Source organism: Orycteropus afer, unplaced genomic scaffold (assembly GCF_000298275.1).
Source record: "Orycteropus afer afer isolate SDZICR_OR568_19922 unplaced genomic scaffold, OryAfe1.0 scaffold00006, whole genome shotgun sequence".
Lineage (NCBI taxonomy): Eukaryota > Metazoa > Chordata > Mammalia > Tubulidentata > Orycteropodidae > Orycteropus > Orycteropus afer.
In genome coordinates this window covers 3,935,797-3,948,721 of record NW_006921593.1, presented here as the reverse complement: position 1 = coordinate 3,948,721, position 12,925 = coordinate 3,935,797, and the positions used below count along the sequence as shown (strand labels likewise).

Below are 12,925 nucleotides of genomic sequence, written 5' to 3'. Positions count from 1 at the left end.
CTCCTGGTCTATGACAGGTTCCTCATGAGCACAATTTAGTGTTCTGGAGTTCCTAGTCTTCTCAATGTTCTGGTATTCTCTGCTTTCAGCCAAGATCCATCTGATTATCAGCAGTGATACTCCTCACTCCACATCCTGTTCTAAATCCAGCTTGAATTTCTGGCAGTTCCCTGTCAAGGTACTGCTGCAAATATTTCTGAATTTTCAGTAAAATTTTACTTGTGTGTGATATTGATGATATTGTTCAATAATTTCCGCATTCTGTTGGATCATATTTCTTTGGAATGGGCACAAAAATGGATCTCTTCCAGTCAGTTGGTCAGGTAGCTGCCTTCCAAATTTCTTGGCATAGGCAAGAGTTAATGTAGGACCCAAAAAAGTACTCTCACACAAAGACACATATGTGGAATGTTTACAGCAGCATTATTCGTAACAGCCCCCCAAAATGGAAACCACCCAAATGTCCATCAACTGGTGGATGGATTTTTAAAAAGGTGGCATATCCATACAATGGAATGGTATTCAGCACTAAAAAGTTATGAGCCATTTATATATGCCACAACATAGAAAAACCACATGAAACAAGATGTTAAGAAGCCAAACAGAAAACCTCCACATCAGATGATCCTATTTATATGAAATGCTCAGAAAAGGAAACTTTAGAGACAAGACTATAGATTATTAGTAGCTGTCTATGGGGCTAGTGGGAGAGGGAGAGGGGTGCGGTACAAGGGGCTGGAATAGGGAATAGCTAATGGGCAGAAGGTTTCCTTTTTAAATAAAAATACTCTAAAATCAGATTACGGTGATGGTTGCACAACTCTAAATATAATAAAAACTATGATGTACTATAAATGGGTGACTGTTATCATACGTTATTATCTAACAATAAAACTATTTAAAACATAAAAGAAAAATGACAAGAACAGCCTTTAGCCTTCCCTCTGGGCAGTGGATGGCAGAGACAGTGGTGCAAATTTCCAAGAGGAAGGGTGTCACTGACACCACCTCAAAGTTGAACAGAATGAGTTTCTCACTCAGGAGCTGGCTGAAGATGGTTACTCTGAAGGTGAAATTCGAGGTGCACCAACCAGGACAGAAATCTTTAACCTAGCCACCAGGATGCAGAATATTCTTGGTGAGAAGGGCTGGCGGATCTAGGAATTGACCGCTATGGTTCAAAAGAGATTTGGCTTCCCCGAGGGCACTGGGGAGCTGTTTGCTAAAAAGGTCTATGCGCCACTGTCCAGCAGCGTTGGCATCACAAACTCCTAGGAGGACTTGCTGTGCAGGAGGGCCTGCTACGTGGACGGTGTGCTGTGGTTCATCACGGAGAACGGGGCCCACAGCCACGAGGCCACGGTGTCTGGGAAACGCCGAGGATAGAAAGCTCAATCCATGAAACTTGTGGATGGTCTGATGCTCCAGTGGGGACCCTGTTAACCACTATGTTGACACAACTGTGGGCCATGTGCTGCTAAGACAGGGTATTCTAGGCATCAGAGTGAAGACCATGCTGCCCTGGGCCTCAAGTGCCATGACTGCCCCTAAAAAGCCTGTGCCCGACCAAGTGAGCATTCTGGAACCCAAAGATGAGAGAGTGCCCACCATCCCACCTCAGAGCAGAAAGGTGGGAAGCCAAAGCCCTCTGCCATGCCTCAGCCAGCCCCTACTGCGTAACAGCATCTCCTCAGCAACTTGAAATGGACTTGGGATGCTGATCAGTTAAGACCTTTAATAAAAGCTTATCTTTTAAGAAGAAAAAACAAAACAAACTATAGAACAGTGGGCCAGAATGTGGAGAACCTGGGACCCCCAGGCACTGCTGAGAACATACAGAAAATGGGGGGACCACTTTGGAAAACAATCTGGGAGTTTCTTAAATGGTGAAAGTAAATTTACTCCTGGATACAGAAATTGTTCTTAGTATAGACCCGAGCAATAAAAGCGGGTATCTAAACCACAACTTTCATGTTTAAGCTCACAGCACATTATGGATAAAAAAGAAAAAGTGGGAGCAATCTAACTGTCCCTCAACCGGTGAATGGATCAACAAATGATGGTGTATTCACACAATGGAATACTTATCACTAAGTAATAAAAAGACAGAAACCATGGATATACCCCCCAAGTCTAGATGAACCTCACAGAACCAGGTGGATAAAAAAGAGCCAACAGGATACAGGCTGTATATGCCATGCCACCTGCATAATATTGAAGAAAGAAGACATATGGGGAGTGATGAAAATGTTCTAAACTTAGACTGGGGTGATGGCTACAAAACTCTGTAAATTTACTTAAAATCAGCAAGTAGTACACTTAAAAATCGGGTAAATTTTATGGTAAGCCAATTATACCTCAGAAGAGTTGGTAAGAAAATGAACTTTTCATGATGAGACCGAAACAACGGCTGGTGAACAGTGCAAACTGTGTGCTTGTGTGTGTGTGCATGTATGTACGCGTGTGTCTAATAACGCTGTCCTTCCAGTCTGACATGGCTGCTAGTGATGCCAGTTGTTTCCCTTCCACAGCCTCAACCACACTCGGCTCAAAGGGTGCCACTCTTACGAATATGGTTTTTTCCCATCAAATGGAACTTCCCAAAAGGCTCAAACTGCTCAAATCCTCCTTATTCTTTTAACTGCCCATCTTAATTGCCTTCTTCACATGAACTCCCTCCTGAATTACAGACAAATCCTCCTTCCAAAGAGCTCGCATGGCGCTCCCTCCCACCTACCGCCCCCTCCCTCACAGCGCCCCCTCCCTCACAGCGCTCCCTCCCACACAGCCTCCCCCTGAACCGCTTCTCTGAACTAGGGTGGCCTCCTCCTGTGGTCACTTCATGAACACTTCTCATTTTTTTCCATTAGACAGCACTCAAAAGCTTCGATGGCTACACACAATTATGCCTTCCGTCTGACTAGTGTTCGGGGAACACCAGGTAAATCAGACCCCAGGACACGAGGGCAGTGCCAGTATGTGACCTCACGTGTTGCAAACATGAGACCTCAAGTACATCCTCTGGCACACAGCAGAGCTGGAAGCAAGTCTCCAGTGCAGCTCAGCAAAGCTTTCCTTCACTTATACAAATGCTGTAATGATCTACCCCAACACCGCTCACAGTACCTCCCCAACCAGCAAAGTAAGAGCAATCATGAGAATCCGACCCAACAGGCTGAGCAGCACACCAGCCGCCACGGAGCAAAAACTTACCCAGGTGCTTCTTTGGCTCTAGAAAAGGTCTGCGTTAAAACAGAATAAAAAACTACGTATGAATACAGAAGACAAAATTATGGTACAAAAACAATTTGAATGACTTTTACGTTTAAACAAGAATCTTAAAAATATACAAAAATAAGCTATTTAACTTATATGAATAAACTGCTGGGGTGGGAAGGGAGAAGCACTTCACCTCTTAATGATGAATGAAATCCCTGCTTTGTTCTCCAGGATCCACTTCAGGGTTGCGAGGTCGTAATTCTCAGGATGTTTGAAGGCAACTCCTTCAGGAAGCCCCTGTACGACCACAGCCGACTGGTCTCTCAGCATCTTCTCATATGGAACAGGAACCACTGTTGATTTGCCTAAAGCTTTTCCTGAGGGGATTGGTGAAGACAGGGGTGAGGGAGAAAGAGGATAAATTTAATTAAACGGTAGCGAGGAAAATTAAATCATTTTCAACTTATCCTGGCTTAACAAATGACATTCACGCCTTTATATAATATCTGATGTCAAAACAACTTTGAACTACTATGGGACACTCTTCCCATGTTAGCACAAGTTTTAAACCAAGAACTCATCCAAAGGGCCAAAATGAAAAGTTTATCAAATGATTTATTTTATTTATTTGTATTTTTTAGAGCAAAAATTTGTTTTCCAGTTGCACGCATGTGCGTGTGTGCGTGACCTGGGTGAACGTTTACAGAGCAAACTGGTTTTCGATTCAACAATCCATAAATTCCATTTTGTGACATTTACTGCAATCCCCATGCAGTACCAGCATTCTTCCCACTTTCTCCCTGTACCCAAGCCCTACTCTTCGTCCTTCCTTCCCTCCTTCCTAACTCTATCCCTGGGCAATGCTATCCTCTTGATCTCATATGGCTGATTGTTCTAATGAGTGTACACCCTCCTGATATCACTGTTCACCTTATAGGCCTATCGTTTGGCTGCCAGGTAAGACATAGAGGCTACATTAATTCTTAAGCTTAAAAGATGTCTAAGGGCCATCATCGTTGAGGTTTCGCCAGCGTTCATCAGACCAGTAAGCCTGGTCATTTTTTTATGACTGTGAGTTTCGCTCCACGTTTTCTCCACTCTATCTGGATCCCCTTAATGTGATTCCACTCAGAGGGGTCAGCAGCAGTAGCCGGCCACCATCTAGTTCTTCTGGTCTCAGGGTGGTGGAAGCCAGGCTTCATGAGCTCGATACAGACTGCCTCCTTGCACCTTTGTTTTCCGCAATCTGCTTTGCTCTGCGTAAGACCAACAGTTGTACCCTGGATAGCTGCTCACCAGCTTTTAAGACTCGGTCACCAGTCACTGAAGTAGGACGTAGAACACTATCTCTGTGGACTAAGCTATGCCAATTGACATCGATGTCCCGAGACTATGGTCCTGCACCCCCAAAGCCCAGCAACTCATGCCCTCAAGGTGGTTGGTTATCGCTAAGAAAGTATAAACAGCAAATTAAATAAGGAAGGGAGCAACAGCTGATCTCTTCCATTTCTCTTTTAAGTCCTAATGTGGTATAACCACAATCTTGTCACATATAATTCTGCTTAGAATATGGAAATCTCATAAATCCAACTATTACTACAGAACATCAGGCAATTTTTGGTTGATATTCTCAATGAAAACTTACTAGGTAAACAAAATCTCCATTCACGAGAGTGTGTTCAGTGAGCCTGTGTGTATATACATCAGGCAGTGAACCACACAGATGCCAGAAACCCCATCCTCCAGACTTCAATTTTGCCTTTAAACCACACAGTACAATCGGTATTCTCCCTTTTTGACTGTTTCCCTAAAAGAAGTTCTGTGCATTTTAAAAAAAAAGCTGTGTTGAACCAGGAGATTGGATTAACAAAAGGTGCTTCTGCAGGGACTGAGAGATGGGCATTCATCAAAAAAACTCCACAGCTAACCAAACTTTGGTACATTCACACAATGGAATACTATGCAACGCTAAAGAATAATGTAGAATCTGCAAAACACCGCATAACGTGGATGAACTTGGAGGACATTATGCTGAGCGAAATAAGTCAGTCACAAAAGGACAAATATTGTATTAGTCCGTTATTGTGAAAGTTAAGGAAAGGTTTATATATTGGAGGACATTTTCTTTGTTGGTTACCAGGGGTGGGAGGGAAGGGGAGGGAATGCTGTTAGATAGATAGAGATAAAGATTGATTTGGGTGAAGAGAAGGGCAATGTACCAAATGTGAGTGACCAATATGGCAGCATTGAGGATGAGAAAGACAGAGAGAGTTACATGGGCAGTACAAACAACAAATATGAACCCCTTTGCAAATACAATACTGAGTTGTCAATGAAAGCAAACATGGGTATAGGGACGGATAGATGGGTGAACAAGCTAAACAATTATGTATGTCTAAATGGAGAGTGTATCCAAGATCATATACAGGGTTGGCAGACAATAGGCCTCTCAGGGTGCAGAAGAGTATGAAGGGATGGACACTGGGAGGAGGTAACTATGGGGAGGAAGTGGGAGGGGAGCTGCTGCATTGTAAATTTTGGTCAATGACATGAGACAAAGTATATGTGAACTGCTGTATGAAAAGTGAATTTACTCTGTAAATCTTCACCCAAATCCTAATTAAAAAAAAAAAAAAACTCCACAGCATGACTCACTCTGTCTCTGGGTTCCTGCAAAATGGAAATGGTGCATACGGTCTTTCCTAATATCAACCCAGGATCTGGGATTTAATCCATTCCATTTGTACAAATGTGCTATAGAATTCTTACATCAATCATGTAGTCTACCTGTAGAAAATGAAAATGTATAATCTTACCATAGCAAAAACAGAAATAGTCCTCAACTGTTTTTCTGAGTGTTTCAATTTCTACAGCATCTACACTCATCCGATTGGCCTGGGTTGTAGATTTCATTTTATTCATCTCTGCAGCCTTTTCTTCTTCTTCAACACCTGTAAAATAAACAATGTAAAAGATACATTTCAGAGAGATTAATATCTGGCTTTTACTAAGAATACTGTTTCCTGTACCCTAGCCAACTGTGGTGCAGTGGGTGACTTGGCCTGACTTTTCTAGCCATGGTCTTTGTGACTCCCACCACATTACCGGGTGGGACCACACAAATAAGGTGTATGGAACTCTAACGGGAGGATAAACCCTTTTGTTATGGTGCTGGGCTTAACATGAGCCTTTCCAGATGCAGAAGAGAGGATCCTGCTGCCATTAAGATTAGAGCTGGAAGCAGACAGGGGTGTGTCCTTGGACCCAAGATCCCTGCGCTGGACCTCCTTGGCAGAGATGACTGGCTGAGGATCTAAGAGGCACAAAACAGTGCACCAGGCTTGCTGGCCCATGCAGTGAGAGAGCGAAGTGTCCTTGGGCCGGAGGCTTGCTGCAGGAGTGGGTGCACCCAGGTACACCTACTGGCAGAGCTCAGAGTTTTGTAGCACTTGCCCAAGCAGGGCAGAGGCCAGGCCAAGAAGCCAAGGACCAGGGAGGCATAGCAGAGGAGAGACTGTCCTGATGGAATGATTTTATTCTTAGCGCACTCCTGAACCTGAGTCGTAGCTTGTTAGTTCCCTAATAAACCCCATAATCGTGAACACTGTCTGTGAGTTCTGTGTGGCCACTGCCAACAAATGATCAAACCTAGCAGAGTACCGAGTACCATGGGAGAGATAGCTGATGTCAGAGTGGCTAAAAAGGCTAGAGGGTGGTGGCATGTCTGGCCTCACAGGAATCAGCCTTGGGCTGCTGATGGAGATGCTGTCCCCCTGTTGTGAAATTAGAAGAGGTCAGAAGATGCTGCCTCCTTGCCCTTTTAGCACCAATATTTATAATTTGTTACAAAAACAGAAAGGATAAGTGGAGGTTTTTAAATAAAAACCTCGAGGAAATGAGGTGAATGTAGAAGTAATAGGAAATGGTGATCAAGTCTGGCGTAAGTGCAGCTGCCACTAAAAAAATAAAATACAAATTAGCAGCCAGCAGCATTAAATTTAAGAAGAAAAGGGATCTAAAACTAATTTATTGGCTACCAAATTTAAATATGGGTATATTGTCACCACAAAAAACATTCTGAGGAGAGGAGAGAAGAGAACAGGAAGGGGGGAAGAGAGGGGAGGGGCCAGGAGGGGCCTGAGGTAGAGCTCAGGGCATTTGTTGAACAGGGACAAGACTGTATATAGTACTGTGGACACATGACACTATACACTGATGAAACTCCTAGAACTGTATCAATATTCCTTTGTCAATTTTAACAAACATGATGCTAATAAGAGGAATTATGCAGGCAAGGAAGTATGTGACCAATTCTGTACTTTGGGAACAAATTTCCCACAAACCTAAAACTACTGTAAAAAATTAAAATTTATTAAAAAAAAAAAAAATAACAAACAAACATTCTAGGCCCCAAAAGTTCAACAGCTACTAGACACATACAGCTACCAAGCACGTGAAAGGAGGTCAGGCCAAATTAAGATATGCACTGGATTGTGAAGACTTTGTATGAAGAAATATACAAATTATTAATTTTTATATTGATTATTGGAATGATAATATTTTAGACATATTTGGTAAAAACATTCATTAAAATTAAGTTCACCTATTTCTCTTTACATGTTTTAATGTGACAACTAGCAGATTTTACACTACATGTGTGACTTATTGGCCAGCACTGTCCTGAATCCCCCAAGGATGACTCGTACTTCCTCTCTACAATTTTAAAAACTGACTCAAACCCACAGATTAGGTTTCAGAAGACCCTTATTACTCCATACCTACAAAATGATTTACAGAAACAAATACCAGGCCTCAAATAGCCCAAGTAAAACTGAAGTACAAAGTAGGGGTCTCACACTGATCTCAAAATACACAACACAGCCCCAATAATCCAAATGGCATGGTGCTGGTTCAGTGACAGGCACACAGCCAACAGGACAGAACTGAGAACTCAGAAATAAACCCAATTTCTGCAGGCAGCTAGTTTACAACAAGGGGTCAAAGTCCACTCAATGAAAATGAAAGTCTTTAACAAATTGTACTGGCAAAATTCGATTTCCATGTGCAGAAAACTAAAACAGGTTCTGTACCTCACACTGCACACAAAAATTAATTTAAAATGGACCAAAGACCTAAATGTTAGAGCTAAAACTACAAAGCTCCTAGAAGATAACTGAGTGACAAAACTATGGGACCTAATTTTTAAAACAATAGAAGAAAATTAGAAAATTGTGACCCAACTAAATAATTGGCTCATCAAAAAGTTTTATCAAAAGAGTACAAAAGACAACCTACAAACAGGGAAAAATCTTCAGAACAAAATATCTAGTATAAGTCTAATCTCTAAAATACATAGAAAGCTTCCATAACTCAAGGTCAAAGACAATCTGATTAAAAACTGGGTAGCGGGCATGAACAGACTCTTCACCGAAGAGCGCATTCAAGAAGCCAACAAACACACAAAATACACTTGCAATCATCAGCCATTAAGCCACTGTCATTGAGTAAATTCTGCCCCACAGGAACCTCTAGGAGAATACAACTGCCCCACAGGGTTTACAAGCTGTAAACCTTTACGGAAGCAGACTGCCACATCTTTTTCCAGCAGAGTGGTTGGTGGGTTCTAATCAGTGATCTTTCAGTTTGCAGCCAAGTGCTTTAACCACTATACCACACCAAACTAAGTGCCACTGAGTCGCATCTGACTCACAGCGACCCCTCCTTGGGTTTCCGAGGTGCAATCACTATGAAAGTTGATTGCCCAATCTTCCTTCCGGGGAGTGGCTGGTGGGTTTGAACCTCCAGCCTTCTGGTTAGCAGTCAAGTGCCTTAGGCACTACGCCACCAGGGCTCCCTCATTAACCACTGTTGTTGTTATGTGCTGTAGAGTCAAACCCGACTCATAGCGACCCCTCCTTGGGTTTCCGAGGCAGTATCACTACGGAAGTAGGATTGCCCAACCTTCCTTCCGAGGAGTGGCTGGTGGGTTTGAACCGCCAGCCGTCTGGTTAGCAGGCAAGTGTCTTAGCCACTATGTTACCAGAGCTCCCCATTAACCATTAGAGACATGAAAATCAATACTACAATGATCAGGTCTAGCTTTCAACAATGGAGTATCAAATATAATAACAAAAGCAACAACAGCAAAAGAGAAACTAAGACTTTTGTTCATCCAAAGACTTAACCAAAAAAAAAAAAAAGTGAAAAGACAAGCTACCAGCTGAGAGAATGTCTTCAGAAACCAAGTATCCAACAGGAATTTAATAAAAATATATATAAAACTTGGACAATATAACAACAACAAGATAAATAACCCAATCATAAAATGGTCAAATGATCTTTAATAGCCCTTTCACCAAAGAGAACATTCAAATAGCCTCCATATCATTATATTCGCAGTAGGATGGCTAAGATCAAAAAATGAAAATAACAAATGTTGGTGAGGATGTGAGATAATTAGAACCCTTACCCACTGCTGGTGGAATACAAAATGCTGCAGGTATTGTAAAAACCAGAGTGGTAGTTCCTCAAAAACTAAAAACAGAACTACCACACTAATCCCACAATTCCACTCCTAGGTACATAGAGGATAGACTTCAAAGTGGACACTCAAACAGAGTCTTGCACATTAATGTTCATTGCAGCACTATTCACAATAGCCAAAAGGCAGAAGCAACCGAAACGCCCGTCAACAGGGGAATGGATAAATAAACTATGGTATGTACATACAATGGAATACTACTCAGCCAGCAGGAAATATGAAGTCTGGATACATGCTACAGTGTGGAGAGAGGTGGAAGACATGCTGAACAAAAAAGCCAATCACAAAAGGACAAAGATTTTGATGTCACTTATATAAAAAGACAAGAAAAGGCAGACGTTTAAAGGCCAAAGTTTATTAGTGGTTACCAGGAGTAGAAAGGAGACAGAAAAGGGGGGACTAAGGGTGACAGAAAAGTTGCACTGATTAAGGGTAGGGTTGAACAGCCAATTACTGCAATTGCAAACTGTACACCTGTAAAAAGCTGAACTGGCAAAAGTTGTGTGATAAAATAGTCACAACAGTTTAAAAAAAAAAAAAGTAGCTGCTCAGGCTGTTCCTGTACAACCAACCACGTCACAGGATTTGGTTCGTCAGTGTGGAGGTGCAGGGTCATGGTTTCATGGGACAACCCAGTTAATTGTCTTAATAACATGTTTAGTTTTTTGGTTCTACCTCCTAATTCACTGCAAAGTGCCTAGGGTCTTAAAAGCTTGCAAGCGGTCATCTAAGGTACATCTGGTCTCTATTCTTCCAGAACAGAGGAAGAAGAGAGTCAGGAATAAAAGAGTAATATGGGATGTACGGCTAACTGCCTCCACGATCAACTGCCTCCTTTGCCATGAGACCAGAAAACGTGATGGTGTCCGACTACCATTAATGAACATTTTGATCAAATATTCCACAGATGCTCAAAAGGGTGAAAATGCAGAACAGAGTTTCAACTTCTTATGGACACTACGCTTGTGTATTATGCTCTTTTAAGAACCACGGGATCAAATTTACAACAGCAATTCAAAAGATTAGATAGGAACTTTACAGGGCAGTGAATTTGTTAATAGGGGAGGAACAACTCAGAAAAGGTGAGAATGGTTGCACAACTCAAAGAATATAATCAAAGTCACTGAACTGTGTAAGTATAAACTGTCAAACTGGTATATACTTTGCTGTGCATATTCTCCACAACAATAAAATAAATAAAATTTAATGAAAGAAAATTACAATGAGACACCATGTCAACCCAGCAAAAATGGCACTGATTAAAAAACAAAAAAAATGCTGGCAAGGATGTGGGGAGATAAGAGCCCTTGACCACTGTTGGTGGGATTATAAAACGGTACAACCACTACAGAAAATGGCACAGCACTTCGTCAGAAAGTTAGAAATAGACAGCCATTTACAGTACAACTACTGATCTCTACATGTCCAGAGCAAAGGAGAGTCAAGAAAATCAAAGACACACAGAAATAATTAGTCCAAAGGACTAATGGACCACGTAAACCCCAGCCTCCATGACCCCGAGACCAGAAGAACTAGATATTGCCCGTCTACCATTACCAATCACTCTAAACAGGATCACATTAATAGATCTCGGATCAAGTGAGAGGGAAAAAAAATAATTAAAAAGATCAGCCTTACTGGCCGGATAGAGACTGGTGGAACCCCCAAGAGTATGGCCCTTCGTTACCCTTTGGACCTCCCATGAGTCAATATTCAGCCAAACACTTTTCGCCAAACACTTACAGACATGTAGACAAGTCTACAAGGTGAACAATAACACTAGGGAGCTATGCTCTCCTTAGAACAATCAATCATTCAAGATCACAGCCAGAGGCAGGAAAGGTTAGGAAAGAAGGATGAATGGAAATGAGAAACAAAAGGAGGGTATGAGATAAGTGGTGTTACGTGAAGGGGACTGCAGTCAATGACATGAAACCAAATGTGTATGAATCCTTCAATGGAAAACTCATTTGCTCTGTAAACTCTCTTAGAAACACAATTAACGTATTGCAGTGTAGTCAATTCCTTAGTATGGCTTTTCTACGCATAAGTCATTGTAAACTCAGTGGTAGAATGAGCAACTGCGAGCTCCTGATTGTAAATGTTATCTACCTGGGCTTTTCTGTTGGGCGTGCCACAATACAATGTTATGGGAGGCTCACTCTCAGGTGCTTAGAATTCTGTTGTTATGATTGGTTGGTTTGGCCACTCCGCCAAGCTCAAAAGGAGGCCTCCTAGAGGCAGAACTCTCTCTGACTGCTGGTTGAGGAAGACGTACTGCTGAAAGAGACACATGCCCTAGAAAGAGACGTGCTGCTGGGAAAGAGACACAAGAGACACGCATTGCTGAGTAAGACACCGAGGGACATGCACTGCTGGGGGAGAGACTGAGAGACTGTTGGCTGAGGGATGGTGGGCTGGGAGAGAGACTGAGCGTTTTTCCCGAACTTGAATTGTAGCCTGGTGCTTCCCTAATAAACTCCATAATCTGTGAGCTCTGTGTGGCCACCGCAGCGAATTATCGAACCCAGGAGAGAGGTGGTGGGTGCTTTGGGAGGAACGGTTGGTGAAAGGGCTGGAGGGAGGCAGCATGTCTGGCCTTGCAGCAATAGGCCTTGTGCTACTGATGGTGATTCTGCCTTCCTCTTGTGGGATTAGAGGTGGTCAGAACATGTGGCCTCCTTGCTGTTTTTGCACTTATGATCAAATAGTCCTACCCCTTATATACCCTACATATGTAATAAAAGAAATACAGATAAACATATGAACATGTATGTTCACTGTAGCATTATTCACAATAGGGAAAAGAAGGAAAGGACCTCAATGTCCAACAATGGATGAATAAAAACAATGTAGCACATACAAACAATGGAATACTACACAGCCATAAAGAATAATGATTAGTCCTAGAAATACAGCATGGATGAATCTGGAGAACATAAATGATTCCTTGAGGTCACCTTTTAGCTAAATAAAAGACTGGCTCTTAAAATTCAAAACATCCTTCTTGAGTAATGAGCTCCGAGACCAGATGGTCAAGAATTACTTTGGAGGCAGGGCAAGATGGCGGACTAGGCAAAAGGATTGCACAGACCCTCTTCAACAAAGAAAAGGGAAACCAATTAACACAGACACAGAAGATAATCTTGGACCCCTGAGCCTTGA

At 42.2% G+C, this 12,925-nt stretch overlaps 1 protein-coding gene across 1 annotated transcript in view; it reads right to left on the bottom strand.

Annotated features, from left to right (window-relative positions):
• GTF2I (general transcription factor IIi) overlaps window positions 1-12,925 on the bottom strand; it is a 108,454-nt gene that overhangs the window by 84,628 nt on the left and 10,901 nt on the right. Inside the window, exons 3-5 of the mRNA XM_042780966.1 lie at window positions 6,036-6,170; window positions 3,413-3,596; window positions 3,214-3,242 (exon numbers count right to left, since the gene is read on the bottom strand). Of these exons, the coding sequence (XP_042636900.1) occupies window positions 3,214-3,242; window positions 3,413-3,596; window positions 6,036-6,170 (348 nt within the window). The remainder of the gene's footprint in view (window positions 1-3,213; window positions 3,243-3,412; window positions 3,597-6,035; window positions 6,171-12,925) is intronic.